Source organism: Labeo rohita, chromosome 25 (assembly GCF_022985175.1).
Source record: "Labeo rohita strain BAU-BD-2019 chromosome 25, IGBB_LRoh.1.0, whole genome shotgun sequence".
NCBI lineage: Eukaryota > Metazoa > Chordata > Actinopteri > Cypriniformes > Cyprinidae > Labeo > Labeo rohita.
This window is the reverse complement of record NC_066893.1, coordinates 28470741-28487362: the sequence shown is the minus strand read 5'-3', so window position 1 is coordinate 28487362 and position 16622 is coordinate 28470741. Positions and strand designations below refer to the sequence as shown.

General features: G+C 37.5%; 1 protein-coding gene across 1 annotated transcript in view; it reads right to left on the bottom strand.

Annotated features, from left to right (window-relative positions):
• The window catches only part of nell2a (neural EGFL like 2a), a 173973-nt gene that overhangs the window by 132489 nt on the left and 24862 nt on the right, over nt 1-16622 (bottom strand). The window contains exons 3-4 of the mRNA XM_051099295.1: nt 13109-13259; nt 1339-1512 (exon numbers count right to left, since the gene is read on the bottom strand). Of these exons, the coding sequence (XP_050955252.1) occupies nt 1339-1512; nt 13109-13259 (325 nt within the window). The remainder of the gene's footprint in view (nt 1-1338; nt 1513-13108; nt 13260-16622) is intronic.

Sequence of the window (16622 nt, the reverse complement as noted above, 5' to 3'; positions counted from 1 at the left end):
AAAAATTCTGAGATGTAAGAATTTCAAAATAAAAAGTCAGAATTGCAAGATATAAAGTAAGAATTGTGACGTAATTGCAAAATAAAAAGTAAAAATTTTGAGATATAAAGTAAAAATTGCAAAATGTAAAGTAAGAATTGAAAATATGAAATGAAAATTGCGACGTAATTGCAAAATAAAAAGTCAAAATTGCGAGATATAAAGTAAAAATTCAAGATGTAAAATCAGAATTGTGAAAAATAAAGTAAAAATGCAAGATGTAAAGTAAAAATTGTGATGTAAAAATTGTGAGATGTTTTAATTGCAAAAAAAAGTCAGAATTGCAAGATGTAAAGTAAAAATTGCAAGATGTAAATTAAGAATTGCAAAATGTGAAGTAAAAATTAAAGGATGTAAAACTTAAAATTGTGAAATGTATAGTAAAAATTGCAAGATATAAAGTAAAAATTGCAAAATGTAAAGTCAGCATTGCGAAATATGAAGTAAAAATTGCGAAGTAAAAATTTCTAGATGTAAAATCAGAATTGTGAAATATAAAGTAAAAATTGCAAAATAAAAAGTCAGAATTGCAAAATATAAGGTAAAAATTGTGAGATGTAAAGAATCGCGAGATAAGTCAGAATTGCAAGATACAAAATAAAAATTGTGAGATATAATGCGCTGTGAAATCTAAAGTAAGAACTGCAAAATATAAAGTAAAAATTGCAAGATATAAACTCAAAGTTTTGTGAGATAAAAGGTTACATTTATTTTTTAATTTTTATATTAAGCCTGCTTTCTTGGAAAAAAAGATCAAAATTAAGTGACTTTTATTTTTAAGATTAAATATATTTTGTCATTTTTTTTTTCTTGTTTTAAGCAAAAACTCACTTAATTTTAATACATTTTTCAGAAAACAAGACTTAATATCTTAAGTCATTTTGTGTATCTCATTAAGTCATTTTGTGTAAATGTATCTTGATTTAAGAATTTGTACATATTTGTATTTGAGAAAAGACTAAAGTGCTGAGTACAAATAAAAGTATTTTTAACTTACTTCCCAGTTAAAATATCTAAAAATCATTAAAACAAGATAAATATTATCATATTTTCATGTAGATTTTGTTTTACTGCACTGCCAGATTTTAATGCTTGTTTTTATTAAAACGAGCTTAAAAGATCATCTGCCAGTACAGAAGGACAAAATACACATACTGTATAGTCTTACTATCTTATGTTGCTTTTCAAAGTATATTTATCTTGTTTCAAGGATATTCTTACTGGAACACATGTAGAAAAGACTCACTAAGAAGTGGTTTTGCAGTGTATTTCTTTATATTCTCACGTAATTTCACGTACTTATTGCAGTCGACGTAGAGCGCCACATGTGAAGCGCTGATGGAGACGGAGACTTTGTGCCACTGGTCGTCGGCGAGCATGTAGGGGAAGATCTCCGTGTACGTCTGCTGGCCTTTGGTCTGGAAATGAAGACGTACTTCGCTCTTCTGTCCGCTGCTCTCCAGCTCCAGCAGTCTGTAGAAATACAGACAGTCAATGACAATCATGAGGAAGGCAAGTATCATATTTTTCTCTTAATTATATTAAGGGTTATTGGTTAGATCAAACCACTAGCACTAAATATTAATGTTCAGAGTGTGAGTTTCTGCTGTAGACATGAATGATTTCTCAAGTCATGTGGGTTATATTGTGTCTTATTTAAGTTAAAACTAGAACATTTTTTTGAAATTGTGTGATTTATTCTCACTTAGGGTCTTAAACATGTCTGCAAAGTTTCGACACTCTGAGGTGTTTTTATTTTACTGTGTTTTTGATCACAGATATATATATATATACTGTATATATATATATATATATATATATATATATATATATTTTTTTTTTTTTAATATACATACACAATACTGTTTATAATTGTAAGATTTTATGAAAAACAAATGTTAAAAAAAAATTGTTAAATAGTGTGATTTTTGGTAAAATATATTGATTTTAAAATGTAAAAAATGTAAAAAGATTTTTAAAACACTTTGTAAAGAATGTGTGAGAAGTATTATTGTTAAAATGTTTTTTGTTTGTCTTTATAGTGATTTCTGGTGAATTTTAAATCGAATAAAATCTAAATAAACATATATATATATATATACATATATATTTACAATACTGTATATAGTAGTAAGGGTTTATGAAAAAGAAATGTTCCAAAAATAATTGTTAATTAGTGTGACTTTTGGTGAAATGTATTCCTTTTAAAATGTAAAAATGTCAAAAAAGATTAAAAAAACACTTTGTAAAAAAATGTGTGAGAAGTATTATTGTTAAAGTTTTTTATATATATATATATATATATATATATATTATTCTTTCTTTTTTTTTTTTTTTTTTTTTTTTAAATCCAATTTGGGTCAGTTTAATGCAGACCAAAACGATCGTAACCAGCTGTTACTGTCCTAACACCCTGACAACCACCCACCACACCACAGCATTATACCGGTAAGTTTTGCACAGATAAGCAGCACTCAAAATGCACTATACTTCATAATTTGTTACCACTAACATGTCATTGACAGCAGAGGACACAGCAGGATCTCTGACACACGGCCAGACCTGCAAACAAAAGAATCCACGTTGCATATTTTGCAGCATCCGCAAATAAAACGGGCAGAACACACGCCCCTGGGGCACATCGCCGGCAGGACGGCTTCACGCTCGTCTCTGACCACCTGAAATGCATCTATCACACTTTCCAAACGTCCTCCATAACAATATCCCAAGAGATTCCCCTATCGAATGCTGACCAGCACGGATTCTGACTACAGTCACCGTTGGACGGTAAAATTTAAGAACGCGTAATCATAGCGAGACGAGTGCTTTTGTTTCGGAACTGGGGGAGTCTGTTAGCCCGACATTTTTACTGATATTAAACAAAACCATACGTATTTGTTCAATATATGACTAAAAGCTCATGTCTTATCAGCCTGCTGATATTTTTTCCCACTGATTTGAATAGATCCGTATGAATTCATTGTTTCTATTCAAATCTGTGGTATACACTTTCATAATTCATATTCATGCTAACAGGCCACGTTCTGACATGTTTTATAGAGCACATCAGAATGATTTCTGAAGGATCATGTGATGCTGAAATGAGTCGTGATGCTGAAAATTCAGCTTTGATCACAGAAATAAATTACATTTTAACATAATGTAATTATCCATCCATCCATCCACCCATCATCCATCTGTTCATCTATCATCTATCCATCCATCCATCCATCCATTTATCTGTTCGACCATAATCCATCTTTCTGCTCATCCATTCACCCATTTATCTATCCATCCATCCATCCATCCACCCATAATCTATCATCTGTTCATCTGTCCATCAACATCCATCTGTTCATCCATCCATCTATCCATCCATCCATTCATCCATCCATCCATCCATCCATCCATCCATCCATCCATCTACCCATCATTCATCCATTATCTATCATCTTTTCATCCATCCATCCATTCACCCATCATCTATCATCTGTTCATCCATCCACCATCATCCATCCATCCATTCATTTATCTGTCCATCATCCATCCATCCATCCATCCATCCATTCACCCATCATCTATCATCTGTTCATCCATCCACCATCCTCCATCCATCCATTCATCTGTCCATCATCCATCCATCCATCCATCCATCCATTCACCCATCATCTATCATCTGTTTATCCATCCAGCATCATCCATCCCCATCTATCATCTGTTCATCTGTAACGTTGGGAGTGAGACGAGAGACAAGCGGATCCATTTGCACGCTTTTATTGAAGGATTTGGACAGAGACATGGTCAAGGCAGGCGTGGTCAGACAGGAGCAGACAGGTGTATAAGGGCTAGGCAGAGAGTAGTCGATAAACAGGCGGGGGGTCGAGACAAACCAGACGAGGAGCCAGAATAACAGAAAGACACGACACGGGATGAACACAGAGAAACGCTTCGTATGACCAGATAAACACAGTACAATACTCGGCGGTGAGTGACAGAAAGATCGGGGCTTTTATACTGTCTCTGATTGGACGGGGGTGTAGTGCAATGGCTGATCGGGAATGGAGTCCGGGGTGTAGTGCAACAGTCAGAGTGTGTAAACAGAGGGAGAGCGACATCTGGCGGTGAGCGGTCCGCAGCTCACCGACCAGATTCGTAACATAGCCCCCTCCCAAAGAGCGGCTTCCAGACACTACAAACGAACCATATTCCAGTGGAGCGGTGGGGCGGGGGTGAGACAGGGCAAGGGCTGGAGGGCCAGGTCCGTGCAGAGGACCAGGTGACTGGGGCAGGACCGACAGAGCAGGAGCCCACCAGGGTGGAGCCGGAGGCGGTGCAGGAGGCACAGGGGCCCTCCAGGGCGCCGCCGGAGGCGGAACAGGAGGCACCGGAGCCCTCCAGGGCAGAGCAGGAGGCGCAGGAGCCCTCCAGGGCGGAGCCGGAGGCAGAGCAGGAGGCGCAGGAGCCCTCCAGGGCGGAGCCGGAGGCAGAGCAGGAGACACCGGGACCTTCCAGGACGGAACCGGAGGCAGAGCAGGAGGCGCCGAGGCCCTCCAGGGCGGAACAGGAGGCGCCGAGGCCCTCCAGGGCGGAACAGGAGGCGCCGAGGCCTTCCAGGGCGGAACAGGAGGCGCCGAGGACCTCCAGGGCGGAACAGGAGGCGCCAGGGCCCACCAGGGCGGAACAGGAGGCGCCAGAGCCCACCAGGGCTGAGCAGGAACCCGCATAATAGACTGGGACCTGGGGAGAACAGTGACAGAGGAGGCAGACAGAATGAGGGAAGAAGCAGAGAGTTTGTAGGGGGGCGCCACCTCCAAGGGAGGATCCACAGCCACGGCTGACACCTCAGGAGGCATTGGCGCGGCTTCTCCAACTGACGGGAGCTCTGGAGCAGACTTGGGACCAGACGGGACCTCTGGAGCAGACTTGGGACCAGACGGGGCGTGACTTGAGTCTGGGCCGTCAGGCGGGGCGTGACTTGACTCTGGGCCGTCAGGCGGGGCGTGACTTGACTCTGGGCCGTCAGGCGGGGCGTGACTTGACTCTGAAACCGCTTCGGGAAGACCGGCCATGATGGGTGCCGACTCAGGAGCAGAAAACATGACGTGACCAGGCTGTGGCTTGACTGAGATGGCCTGAGCAGGCTGTGGCTTGGCTGACGGGGCTTTAGCCGGCTCTGACGTGGCGGCCATCTTGTGCGGTGGCTCTGGCGAGGCGGCCATCTTGTGCGGTGGCTCTGGCGTGGCGGCCATCTTGTGCGGTGGCTCTGGCGTGGCGGCCATCTTGTGCGGTGGCTCTGTAACTTGGCTTGAGACAGGAAACACAGCTCCAGCTTGGTTTGACACAGCTCCAGCTTGGTTTGACTCAGGAACAACATGGCTTGACTCAGGAACAACATGGCTTGACTCAGGAACAACATGGCTTGACTCAGGAAACACAGTTGCAACTTGACTTGACTCAGGGAATGTAACTGTACCTTTAAACGGCTCTTGTATGGCAGCTGTGACGTGACGGAGCTCTGTGATCGCCGCCATCTTGTGAACGGGCTCCGCCGTTGCCGCCATTAGAGCGATGCTATCCATTACGTTCGCCGCCATTTGAGCAATGCGATCCATTGCCGTCGTCATGGCTCGGGCGCGCTCCAGCGTGGCCGCATTTCCCGAGTGAGCCAAGCGGCCAGCGGATCTGTGGCGTCGCGCTCCGGCGCGGCCGTCATTATATATGAGGGGTGCGCGGCCGCCATTACCGAGTTGTCGCGTTCCTCCTTCGCGACCCCCACAGTAAGCGACGCGCCCACACACAATAGTCCAAAGTCCATACCTGAATGTCCGAGGGAAAAGCTGCTGGATCCTGTTGTGGCCGAGTATTCTGTAACGTTGGGAGTGAGACGAGAGACAAGCGGATCCATTTGCACGCTTTTATTGAAGGATTTGGACAGAGACATGGTCAAGGCAGGCGTGGTCAGACAGGAGCAGACAGGTGTATAAGGGCTAGGCAGAGAGTAGTCGATAAACAGGCGGGGGGTCGAGACAAACCAGACGAGGAGCCAGAATAACAGAAAGACACGACACGGGATGAACACAGAGAAACGCTTCGTATGACCAGATAAACACAGTACAATACTCGGCGGTGAGTGACGGAAAGATCGGGGCTTTTATACTGTCTCTGATTGGACGGGGGTGTAGTGCAATGGCTGATGGGGAATGGAGTCCGGGGTGTAGTGCAACAGTCAAAGTGTGTAAACAGAGGGAGAGCGACATCTGGTGGTGAGCGGTCCGCAGCTCACCGACCAGATTCGTAACATCATCCATCCACCCATCATCTGTCATCTGTTCATCCATCCATCCACCAATCATCCAATGAAAATGTAGCTTTGATCACAGAAATAAATTACATTTTAACATAGACTCATACAGAAAACAGCTAATTTACATTAGAATAATATTTCGCAATTTTTACTGCATTTTTGATCAAGCAGATCCAGCCTTGGTGAGCAGAAGAGACTTCACTGCAGTCTTACTGACAATTGCAGTACTCTGTCTTTCTCATCACAGACGACAAACTCACAGCTGAAGCTGAAACATGGTTTCTGCAGATTGAGGCGCAGGAAACACCGGCGGAAACAGATGAGCTAAAAGCCTCCTTCACATTGTAATTCCTCCGTGCCGCTCATCTCTATTGAGATTTACTTGAAGGAGGGAGCGTTAATGGGGAAAGCTGCCAAAAAGTCATCAGCCCGCCTGCCTGCGCAGACTACCAATTTTTATTTCCTCCTTCTTGCGAAAAATCACCACGCTCGAGAGCATTATTCGAGAGAAGCCAATTACAGATACGCAGGTTTTGATTTATCTACAAACAGGGACCTAATGAGTTCTTTTCCTCGCGCCTTGCGCTTCTAGTCAGCGCCGTTCCAGCTGCAAAGAAAGGGAATATCAATACCGGCCCAATGTCAGACCCACCTGCTTTATCGACTCAGCATACAATGTAATTAACATCTTTCACAAGGCCCCTATTATGCGCTGGCTTCAATAAACACAGTTCAACGAGCACAATTACAGTAAGGACAAGGCCGCTATAGTTCTGCTGGCGTCTCATGATGTTGTTGTCTTCGGCGAAGCGAATGTTGCAGTAAAAGATGCTGTTCTTTTCAAATACGGAGTCTTAAACACAGAAAACGCTTGACCCGCTGACCCTCGTAACTGAATCTCAAGTCCAAACTGACGACAAAAGCCATTTTCTGTCAAGATTTAGTGTTTCTGCCTGAAACTTTGTCTCGGTTTCTCCATCATACTGTAGTCTATTCAGAAAGCGTGAGCATTAACCGTATTAACTTTACTTTGAATAAACAAATGCTTCATCCTGTACAGCAGGAATTCTCACAGTCAGAACAAATAACAGGCTCATTTTAGTGAATCAATTCTCTCTGATGAAAAGATTCATTAATTCATTTGAGTCCCAGTGTGGCATTTTACATATTTTTGTATTGGAAAGTATGATCTGATTGAGATTAACATTGTTTTTGTGTAAACAGTTTCAGCAAATTAACTTCACCAACACTCATAAATGGCAGCGTTTAACAAAGAAAAAAAAATCAAGATGATGTAATGATGTCACAAATATGATGCAAAATTACACACAGGGACTCAAAAGACTCAGTGAATCATTTTTGTTCCAGTTCATATATATGATTCCATCCATTCATCCATCTGTTTGTCCATCCGCCTGTCCATCTATCCATCCTTCTATCTATCTATTCATTATCTATCTATCCATTCATCCATCACCCATCCATACATCAATCCTCATCTCATCTGTCATCTGTTCATCCATTTATCCATCCATCCATCTATTCGTCATCTATTCATCCATCATCTATTCATTCATTCATCCATCCATTCATCCACTTATCCATCCATCCATCTATTCATCATCCACCCATTTATCCATCCATCCATCCATCTATTCATCATCTATCTATCTATACATTCATTCATCTGTTCATCATCTATCCATTCATTCATCTATTCATCTATCCATCCATCCATCCAATTATCTATCCATCCATCCATTCATCATCTGTCTATCCATCCATCCATTTGTCATGTATCTATCCATTCATTCATCTGTCCATCCATTTATTATCTGTCTATCCATTCATTTATCCATCCATCCATCCATCATTCATCTATTCGTCATCTATTTATCCATTCATCCATTTATCCATCCATCCATCCATCCATCCATATTCGTCATCTATCCATTCATCCATTTATCCATCCAGCCATCCATTCATCCATCCATCCATTCATCATCTATCTATCCATTCATTCATCTATTCATCTATCCATCCATCCATCCACTTATCTATCCATCCATCCATTCATCATCTGTCTATCCATCCATCCATCTATTTGTCATGTATCTATCCATTCATTCATCCGTCCATCCATTTATTATCTGTCTGTCCATTCATTTATCCATCCATCCATCCATCATCCATCTATTCGTCATCTATCTATCCATTCATCCATTTATCCATCCATCCATCTATTCGTCATCTATCTATCCATTCATCCATTTATCCATCCAGCCATCCATCCATCCATCTATTCATCATCTATCTATCCATTCATTCATCTATTCATCTATCCATCCATCCATCCACTTATCTATCCATCCATTCATCCACTTATCTATCCATCCATCCATCCATTCTATCTACCATCTACCATCTATCTATCCATTCATCATGTCTATCCATCCATCCATTTATTCGTCATCCACCCATTTATCCATCCATCCATCTATTCGTCATGTATCTATCCATTCATTCATCCATCCATCCATTTATCATCTGTTTATCCATCCATTTATCCATCCATCCATCCATCCATCCATCTTTTCATCTATCTATCCAATCATCCATCCATCATCTATTCATTCAGTCATCCATTTATCCATCTATCCATCCACTCATTCATTCATCCATCCACTTATCTATCCATCCATCCATCTATTCATCATCTATCTATCCATCAATTCATCTATTCATCTATCCATCCATTCATCCACTTATCTATCCATCCATCCATCATCTATTCGTCATCCACCCATTTATCCATCCATCCATTCGTCATGTATCTATCCATTCATTCATCCATCCATCCATCTATCCATTTATCATCTATCTATCCATTCATTTATCCTTCCATCCATCCATCCATTCATCCACTTATCTATCCATCCATCCATCCATCCATCTATTCGTCATCCACCCATTTATCCATCCATCCATTCGTCATGTATCTATCCATTCATTCATCCATCCATCCATCCATCCATTCATCATCTATCTATCCATTCATTTATCCTTCCATCCATCCATCCATTCATCCATCTATTTGTCATCTATCTATTCATCCATTTATCCATCCATCCAGCCATCTATTCATTATCTATCTATCCATTCATTCATTCATCCATTTATCCATCTATTCATCATCTATCCATCCATCCAGCCATCCATCTATTTGTCATCTATCTATCCATTCATTCATCCATCCATCCCACCATCTACAGTATAAACCATCAAGCTTCTAAACCAAATTCAATTCAAACTCATGAAGCTCCTCTCTCCACAGACCTGAACACACAGAGTGACTGACAGGCTGAGAGTGTTTCTGGCTAGACCATCATCTGACTGACCCTTTTCTTCTGCTGTTTATAGACTCCAGTACCGTCACAGAGATAGATGTGATTTCTCTATTTCACGGATATTATTTTATGTGTGCTCTTCCAAAAAAAACAAGCTATTTTTAGCTAGTTACTCACCATCGCTGACAGTAATGCACTGACGATGGGAAACGATCCATTTCCAATACAGCCCTAAATTCCCTGTGCAGCCGTTTTTCCAACAGAAAGCAACTTTATATTAAGTTTTTGCAAACTTATTTGCACGATGAAGGAGTCGTTGGTGTTTAAACAGTCTTCCTGGAGAGAGAGTGTTTTATTTCTGCTGAGTGCTGCTCTTAGACTCGACTCGGAGAGGAAAAACTTCTAATCAGTCTTCGGGGAGCCGCAGATATGGACACGGCACAGGGAAACGGTTAATGATGAGCTGAACAGGGACGGGAAAACAACGCGCTCAGGGAGGCAGGATCCACCGTGGCTCACCGGTCAAGCACTAAAAATGACGCTGGAAGAGCGTCTCGAGGGAAAACTTCCTCTTCATAATTCCCTCACTTTGTCTCGGTTTCTCCATCATACTGCAGTCTGTTCAGAAAGCGCGAGCATTAACCGTATTAACTTTACTTTGACTAAACAAATGCTTCATCCTGTACAGCAGGAATTCTCAACCAGTGCATCAGAAACGGCTCACAGCTCTGATTGAGTAGACGTTCGTCAGTATTTTATATGCTAAATGTATCCGAAGCAACTTGCAAATGAGAATAATAGAAGCAGAAGTGATTAATCCAACAGAGAAAACAATAACAACAAGTGTCAGAGCAGAACAACACTAGAGACGAAGCAAACAGGTTCGTTACTTAATTTAGTCAAGCGCACCAGGAAGCGAGGTTGGGCAAAATTCGTAACTGAAGTGTGAATTTGAATAGGCAACGACACACAGGAAGTTAAATGGTAAATATTCCAATATGTGACCCTGGACCACAAAACCAGTCATAAGTAGTATGAGTATATTTGTAGCAATAGCCAACAATACATTGTATGGGTCAAAATTATTGATTTTTTTTTTATGCCAAAAATCATTAGGAAATTAAGATCATGTTCCATTATGATATTTTGTAAATTTCCTACTGTAAATATGTCAAAACTTAATTTTGATTAGTAATATGCTTTGCTATGAACTTCATTTGGACAACTTTGTTATATAATATTTTTAACTGATTAAATATTTAAACATGCTAGTAACTTGCTAATCATGCTAGCAACATGTTAGTAACGTGCTAATCATAATAACATCATGCTAGAAACATGTTAATCATGCTAGCAACATGCTACTAACTACTAATCATGCTAGAATCTTGCTAGTAACTTGTTAATCATGTTAGTAACATGCTAATTATGCTAGCAACATGTTTTTAACTTGTTAATCATGTTAGAATCTTGCTAGTAACTTCCTAATCATGCTAGCAACATGCTAGTATCATGTTAATCATAATAACATCATGCTAGAAACATGTTAATCATGCTAGAAACATGCTAACAACTTGCTAATCCTGCTAGAATCATGCTAGTAACTTGCTAATCATGCTAGCAACATGTTAGTAACTTGCTAATCATAATAACATCATGCTAGAAACATGTTAATCATGCTAGAAACATGCTAACAACATGATAATCATGCTAATAACATGTTAATCATGCTAGCAACATGCTACTAACTACTAATCATGTTAGAATCTTGCTAGTAACTTCCTAATCATGCTAGCAACATGCTAGTAACGTGCTAATCATAATAACATCATGCTAGAAACATGTTAATCATGCTAGAAACATGCTAACAACATAATCATGCTAATAATATGTTAATCATGCTAGTAACATGCTACTAACTAGCTAATCATGTTAGAATCTTGCTAGTAACTTCCTAATCATGCTAGCAACACGCTAGTAACGTGCTAATCATAATAACATCATGCTAGAAACATGTTAATCATGCTAGCAACATGCTACTAACTTGCTAATCATGTTAGAATCTTGCTAGTAACTTGTTAATCATGCTAATAACATGCTAATTATGCTAACAACATGCTAGTAACATCTTAATCATGCTAGAAACATGCTAGCAACATGTTATTCAGGCTAGAAATATGCTAGTAACTTGCTAATCATGCTAACAACATTGTAATTAGCCTATAAAAATGCAAGCAACAAGCTAATCATGCTAAAACATGCTAACATGTTAAATCATGTAAGCAATGTGTTAAATTATGCCAGCAACTTTCATACTTTTACAACTTGCAACATGTTAATCAGGCTAGAAATATGCTAGTAATACGCTAATCATGATAACAACTTGTTAATAACATGTTAATCATGTTCGAATCGTGCTAGCAACATGCTACTAACTTGCTAATCATGTTAAAATATTGCTAGTAACTTGTTAATCATGCTAGTAACATGCTAATTATGCTAGAAGCATGCTAGCAACATGTTAATCAGGCTAGAAATAGGCTAGTAACTTGCTAATCGTACTAACAACATGCTAGTAGCTTGCTAATCATGGTAGAATCATGCTAATAACTTGCTAATCATGCTAACAACGTGTGTGTACACACACACACACAATTCGGTTAATTAATAATTATATTAATACACATTTAATATTTTAATATATGTGTGTGTGTGTGTGTGTGCCACCATTAAATTGGTATCTAGAATGAACATTTAATTTACTTATATTTATTTACATTTTTGTATTTAATAATATTTAATATTTTAATTGCATATATTTAATTAAATATGTAATAAATTAACTTATTATTTATTTAATATTGTTAATTTATAAAATATTTAACTATTAATTAATAATAATTTCATTATTTTTGTTTTTACTACTATTATTATTTAATATTACTATTATCTCTGATTTTAATATTGATTTTAATTTATTAATTTTTTTAGACTTTGTATTAATTTTTTAATTTTATAATGCGTGTGACCAAACACACTTAAATGAACCATATAATTAGATGTTGCATGTTGATATTTGTTGCCTAGAGCGTGTGCGTTTGTGTGTGTGTGTGTGTGTGTGAGTATGTACTGTATGTGTGTATGTTTTCCTAATCTTGTGGGTGTTACAATTATAATTAGTGGTGTTCGCCAAGTCAAGCATACTATTGCTTATAATTAGTGTTAGTGATACGAACAAACATTAAAGTTCAGCCTGCAATTTGTCCCGTTTGAGCTGTAAACATGATCAGGAAATCAGAGAAACTTGAGGGTGGGATTTTTTGGACTTAGGCCTGTAAGCAGTAACCTTGCAACCACCTAGCAACCAACCAGAACACCCTAGCAACCTCCCAGCAACAGTGTACGTGTGTGTTCTCACCTCTGTTCTCCATGATGAATGGACAGTATGACCCCAGAGTTGAGTTTCTCCTGTTTGAGCGTCAGTGCGATGGTGAACTCACTCTTTCCTCTGAGTTTCTGCAGCATGCGGCCCGCCGCGTCATCTGGGACCCTCACGCTCCGGGACGAGCCTGCGAAGAGGGAATCCATAAACATTTCACACGGAGACATCACAAGACGATCACGCTGCGCTCTTGTCTTCTAGTGAAGGTAGAGATGATCCACCGCATGTTTACCATCAGTTATGACCAAACCAATCAGAATACATTAACACACATAAAAGCCTGGGGAGAAACACCGCGTTTGAGTTTGAGTGAAATGGGCAGCCAGAGTCTTCAACCAACACGTCTGAGTGAAATTAAAGTGGTCGTCACTGCTGGACATGACAGATGTTAGCTGGACTGGTTTTAGAGGGGTTTTGGGCTCATTTCATCTGACTAAGACCGGTTTAAACCAGCTCTGGCAGGTATTCTCCACAGGGTTTCTGGGAAAACAACTAAAAACTCTTAGAGATGCACAAATATATCAAAGCAGTAAAGTGTGGTAATGCTTCCTTCAGGTCCTCTAAAAATGATTGTATTTATGAGTTGAATGCGAATGAGAACTGCATCATACACAAGAATGGGAAAATGGGAAAGAATTTATTGAATATCAAGCATCCTAATAAATAAATAAATATGTGTCAAATATAATTTAATAATATATATATATATATATAAATGTCTGATGCATAGACCTTATACCTCTAGAAATTCATATTAAGAAATATTTTAGTAAAATATATAATAAATAATATATAATAAAAATTGAAACAATAAATTAACTATAATCCAAATGATCTATATATAAATATAGATTTATATGTAAACAGCATAATACTCTATCATCCATAATATATAAATATACATAAATAATATATATATATATATATATATATGATAATAATAATAATTGTAATAAATTAACTATATAATAAATATTAATATTCCAAAGAAATAAAAATGAAAAATCATATATTATAATATTAATTAAACTGTATTATATAATATTTACCACCATGCATGAATAAATAATATATAAACATATAGTAATAAATAAATAAATATATTTTTTTAAATTAACCTAAATATTAGTGTTGATATTATAATATTAGTGCAATGATTAATTGAGCTGTTAATGCACAAATTTCACTATTTTAGATTGACTTACTGTAATACTATGTAAGATTTACATAAATGTAGGTTATCAGTTGAGCATCAGAGTAAAATGCAAAATTTCATTCACTGACCCGTTTCGGTTTCACTAGGCAGCGCTAAAACCAACAGCGCAACCCGCCAAAATAAAAGCCTGCTGATTTTAGGTTTGAAAATGTTGAAAATGCATATACTATATATATATATACACACACACACACACATATATATATATATATGAAAATGTAAATATTAGCATTGTAATTAGCATTGTAAAAAAAGTGTAGACTACTATAAAATAATTGTATGTAATAATCTTTTTTATTATTATATATTAAATAGTATTTTCAAACTTTATTTTATTTTATTTTGCTTATTTTATTATTTTTTTAAAAAGCTAAATACTATTATTATTATTATTATTATTATTATTATTAATATTACATTTTTTATAGTTATATTTAATGTTTTACACTATATATATATATATATATATATATATATATTTAATATGAAAGTGTAAATATTACCATTGTATTTTTAAGTGTAGCCTACTATAAAATAATTGTATTTAATTCTTTTTTTTAATATAATAAATAGTATTAGCAAACTTTATTATTTTGTTTATTTTATTATTTTTTAAAAAGCTAAATAATAATTATTATTATTATATAACTATTATTATTATTATTACATATTTTATACTTATATTTAATGTTTTACACTCTCTCTCTCTCTCTCTATATATATGAAAATGTAAATATTAGCATTGTATTTTTAAGTGTAGCCTACTATAAAATAATTGTATTTAATTCTAATTTTAAAATATAATAAATAGTATTATCAAACTTTATTATTTTGTTAGTGCTGATATTATAATATTAGTGCAATGATTAATTGCTTCCAAAAAGTTTTTGTTTATATAATGTGTGTGTACTTTGTATATTTATTATGTATATATAAAGACACACACACAATATATATTTTGAAAATATTTATGTATGTAAATGTATATTTATATTATATATAATATATTCAATATATAAATATAACATTTTCTTAAATATAGGCCTATACATGCATACGTGTGTGTTTATTTTTATTTATACAAAAACTTTTATTTTATATGCACGATTCATCGTTGCCCAGCACTATTAAATATATAATAAAGTAATAACTGTAATGAATTAACTATATATCTATTTCTTACAGTTAATGTATTACAATTATTACATCATATATATGCTTATATTTAATGTATATTCTTGTGTGTGCGTGTAATGAACTCTAAAACATATTATATTAATTGTATTACAATATAAATATAATAGTAATAGCAACAGAAGAAAACTGACCGAAAAGATACAACTAATGTGCATCTTTTGAGCATCACACGGTTGCATTATTGCTAAATGTTTCCTATCCCGTTCGTATTTGCAGAAAATGAGAGCTAAATTGTTTCATCTGTGTATTTTTACACACTGCCAAACCAAAATCACTTGCAAAAAAGTAGGAATTTTCCCAAAAAGTCTTGAGGGCGACATAAACAGCTCAATCATGTCACAGTAAACAGCAAAACGCTTCTGAGATCAGGTTATCTAGTACAGAGCGGTTTGAAGTAATATTACCAGATGTGAATGTCTGCGACGAGTCAAAGTGGATTATATGGATGTTGATGACAGCATCAGTTATTAATAAACTCCCGCCTGACAGACACGAGACACAATAACAGAATCTGAACGCAGAAAGCGAGAGGTTTCTTCTTACGCTTGATTCCTCCCAGCAAACAGCTCTTCCTCCTCCTCCTCCTCCTCTCAAACACACGCATCTGCCACTTTCTAATGGAGGCATCAATAAATGATCAGCTCTCTCTCTCTCAGAAGCGATCACATCAAAGGCGCGCGGCCGCGGAGGAGCCGGTGACACAGTTACAGGACCGTAATGAAGACACGCGGGCATCCTCCGAAAAAAGCCGATCGATCAACCTCCAGCGACTGAGGGAACACCAATTAACAGCCGTGCCAGCCAATAACAAGATCCGGCTTCAGTCTTCCGTTTAATTAGTCACCATCTCGTTTTCACTTCACAACTGAACTGCACTTCCCGCATTCGTTTCCCTCATGGAAGAAGTTTCAGCCAATTTCTGCAGCCAACACGAATTTAGTTCAGTGTTTCAACGTCATAATATATTTTAAAGATATTACAGGAGTGCGTATTCTTCAAAGCGAAAGTGAGCTTCCGGTTCGTTAGTCGCTATAGGGAAATGAAGAGGACAATAACAACGTGCAGTAAACGTAAAAC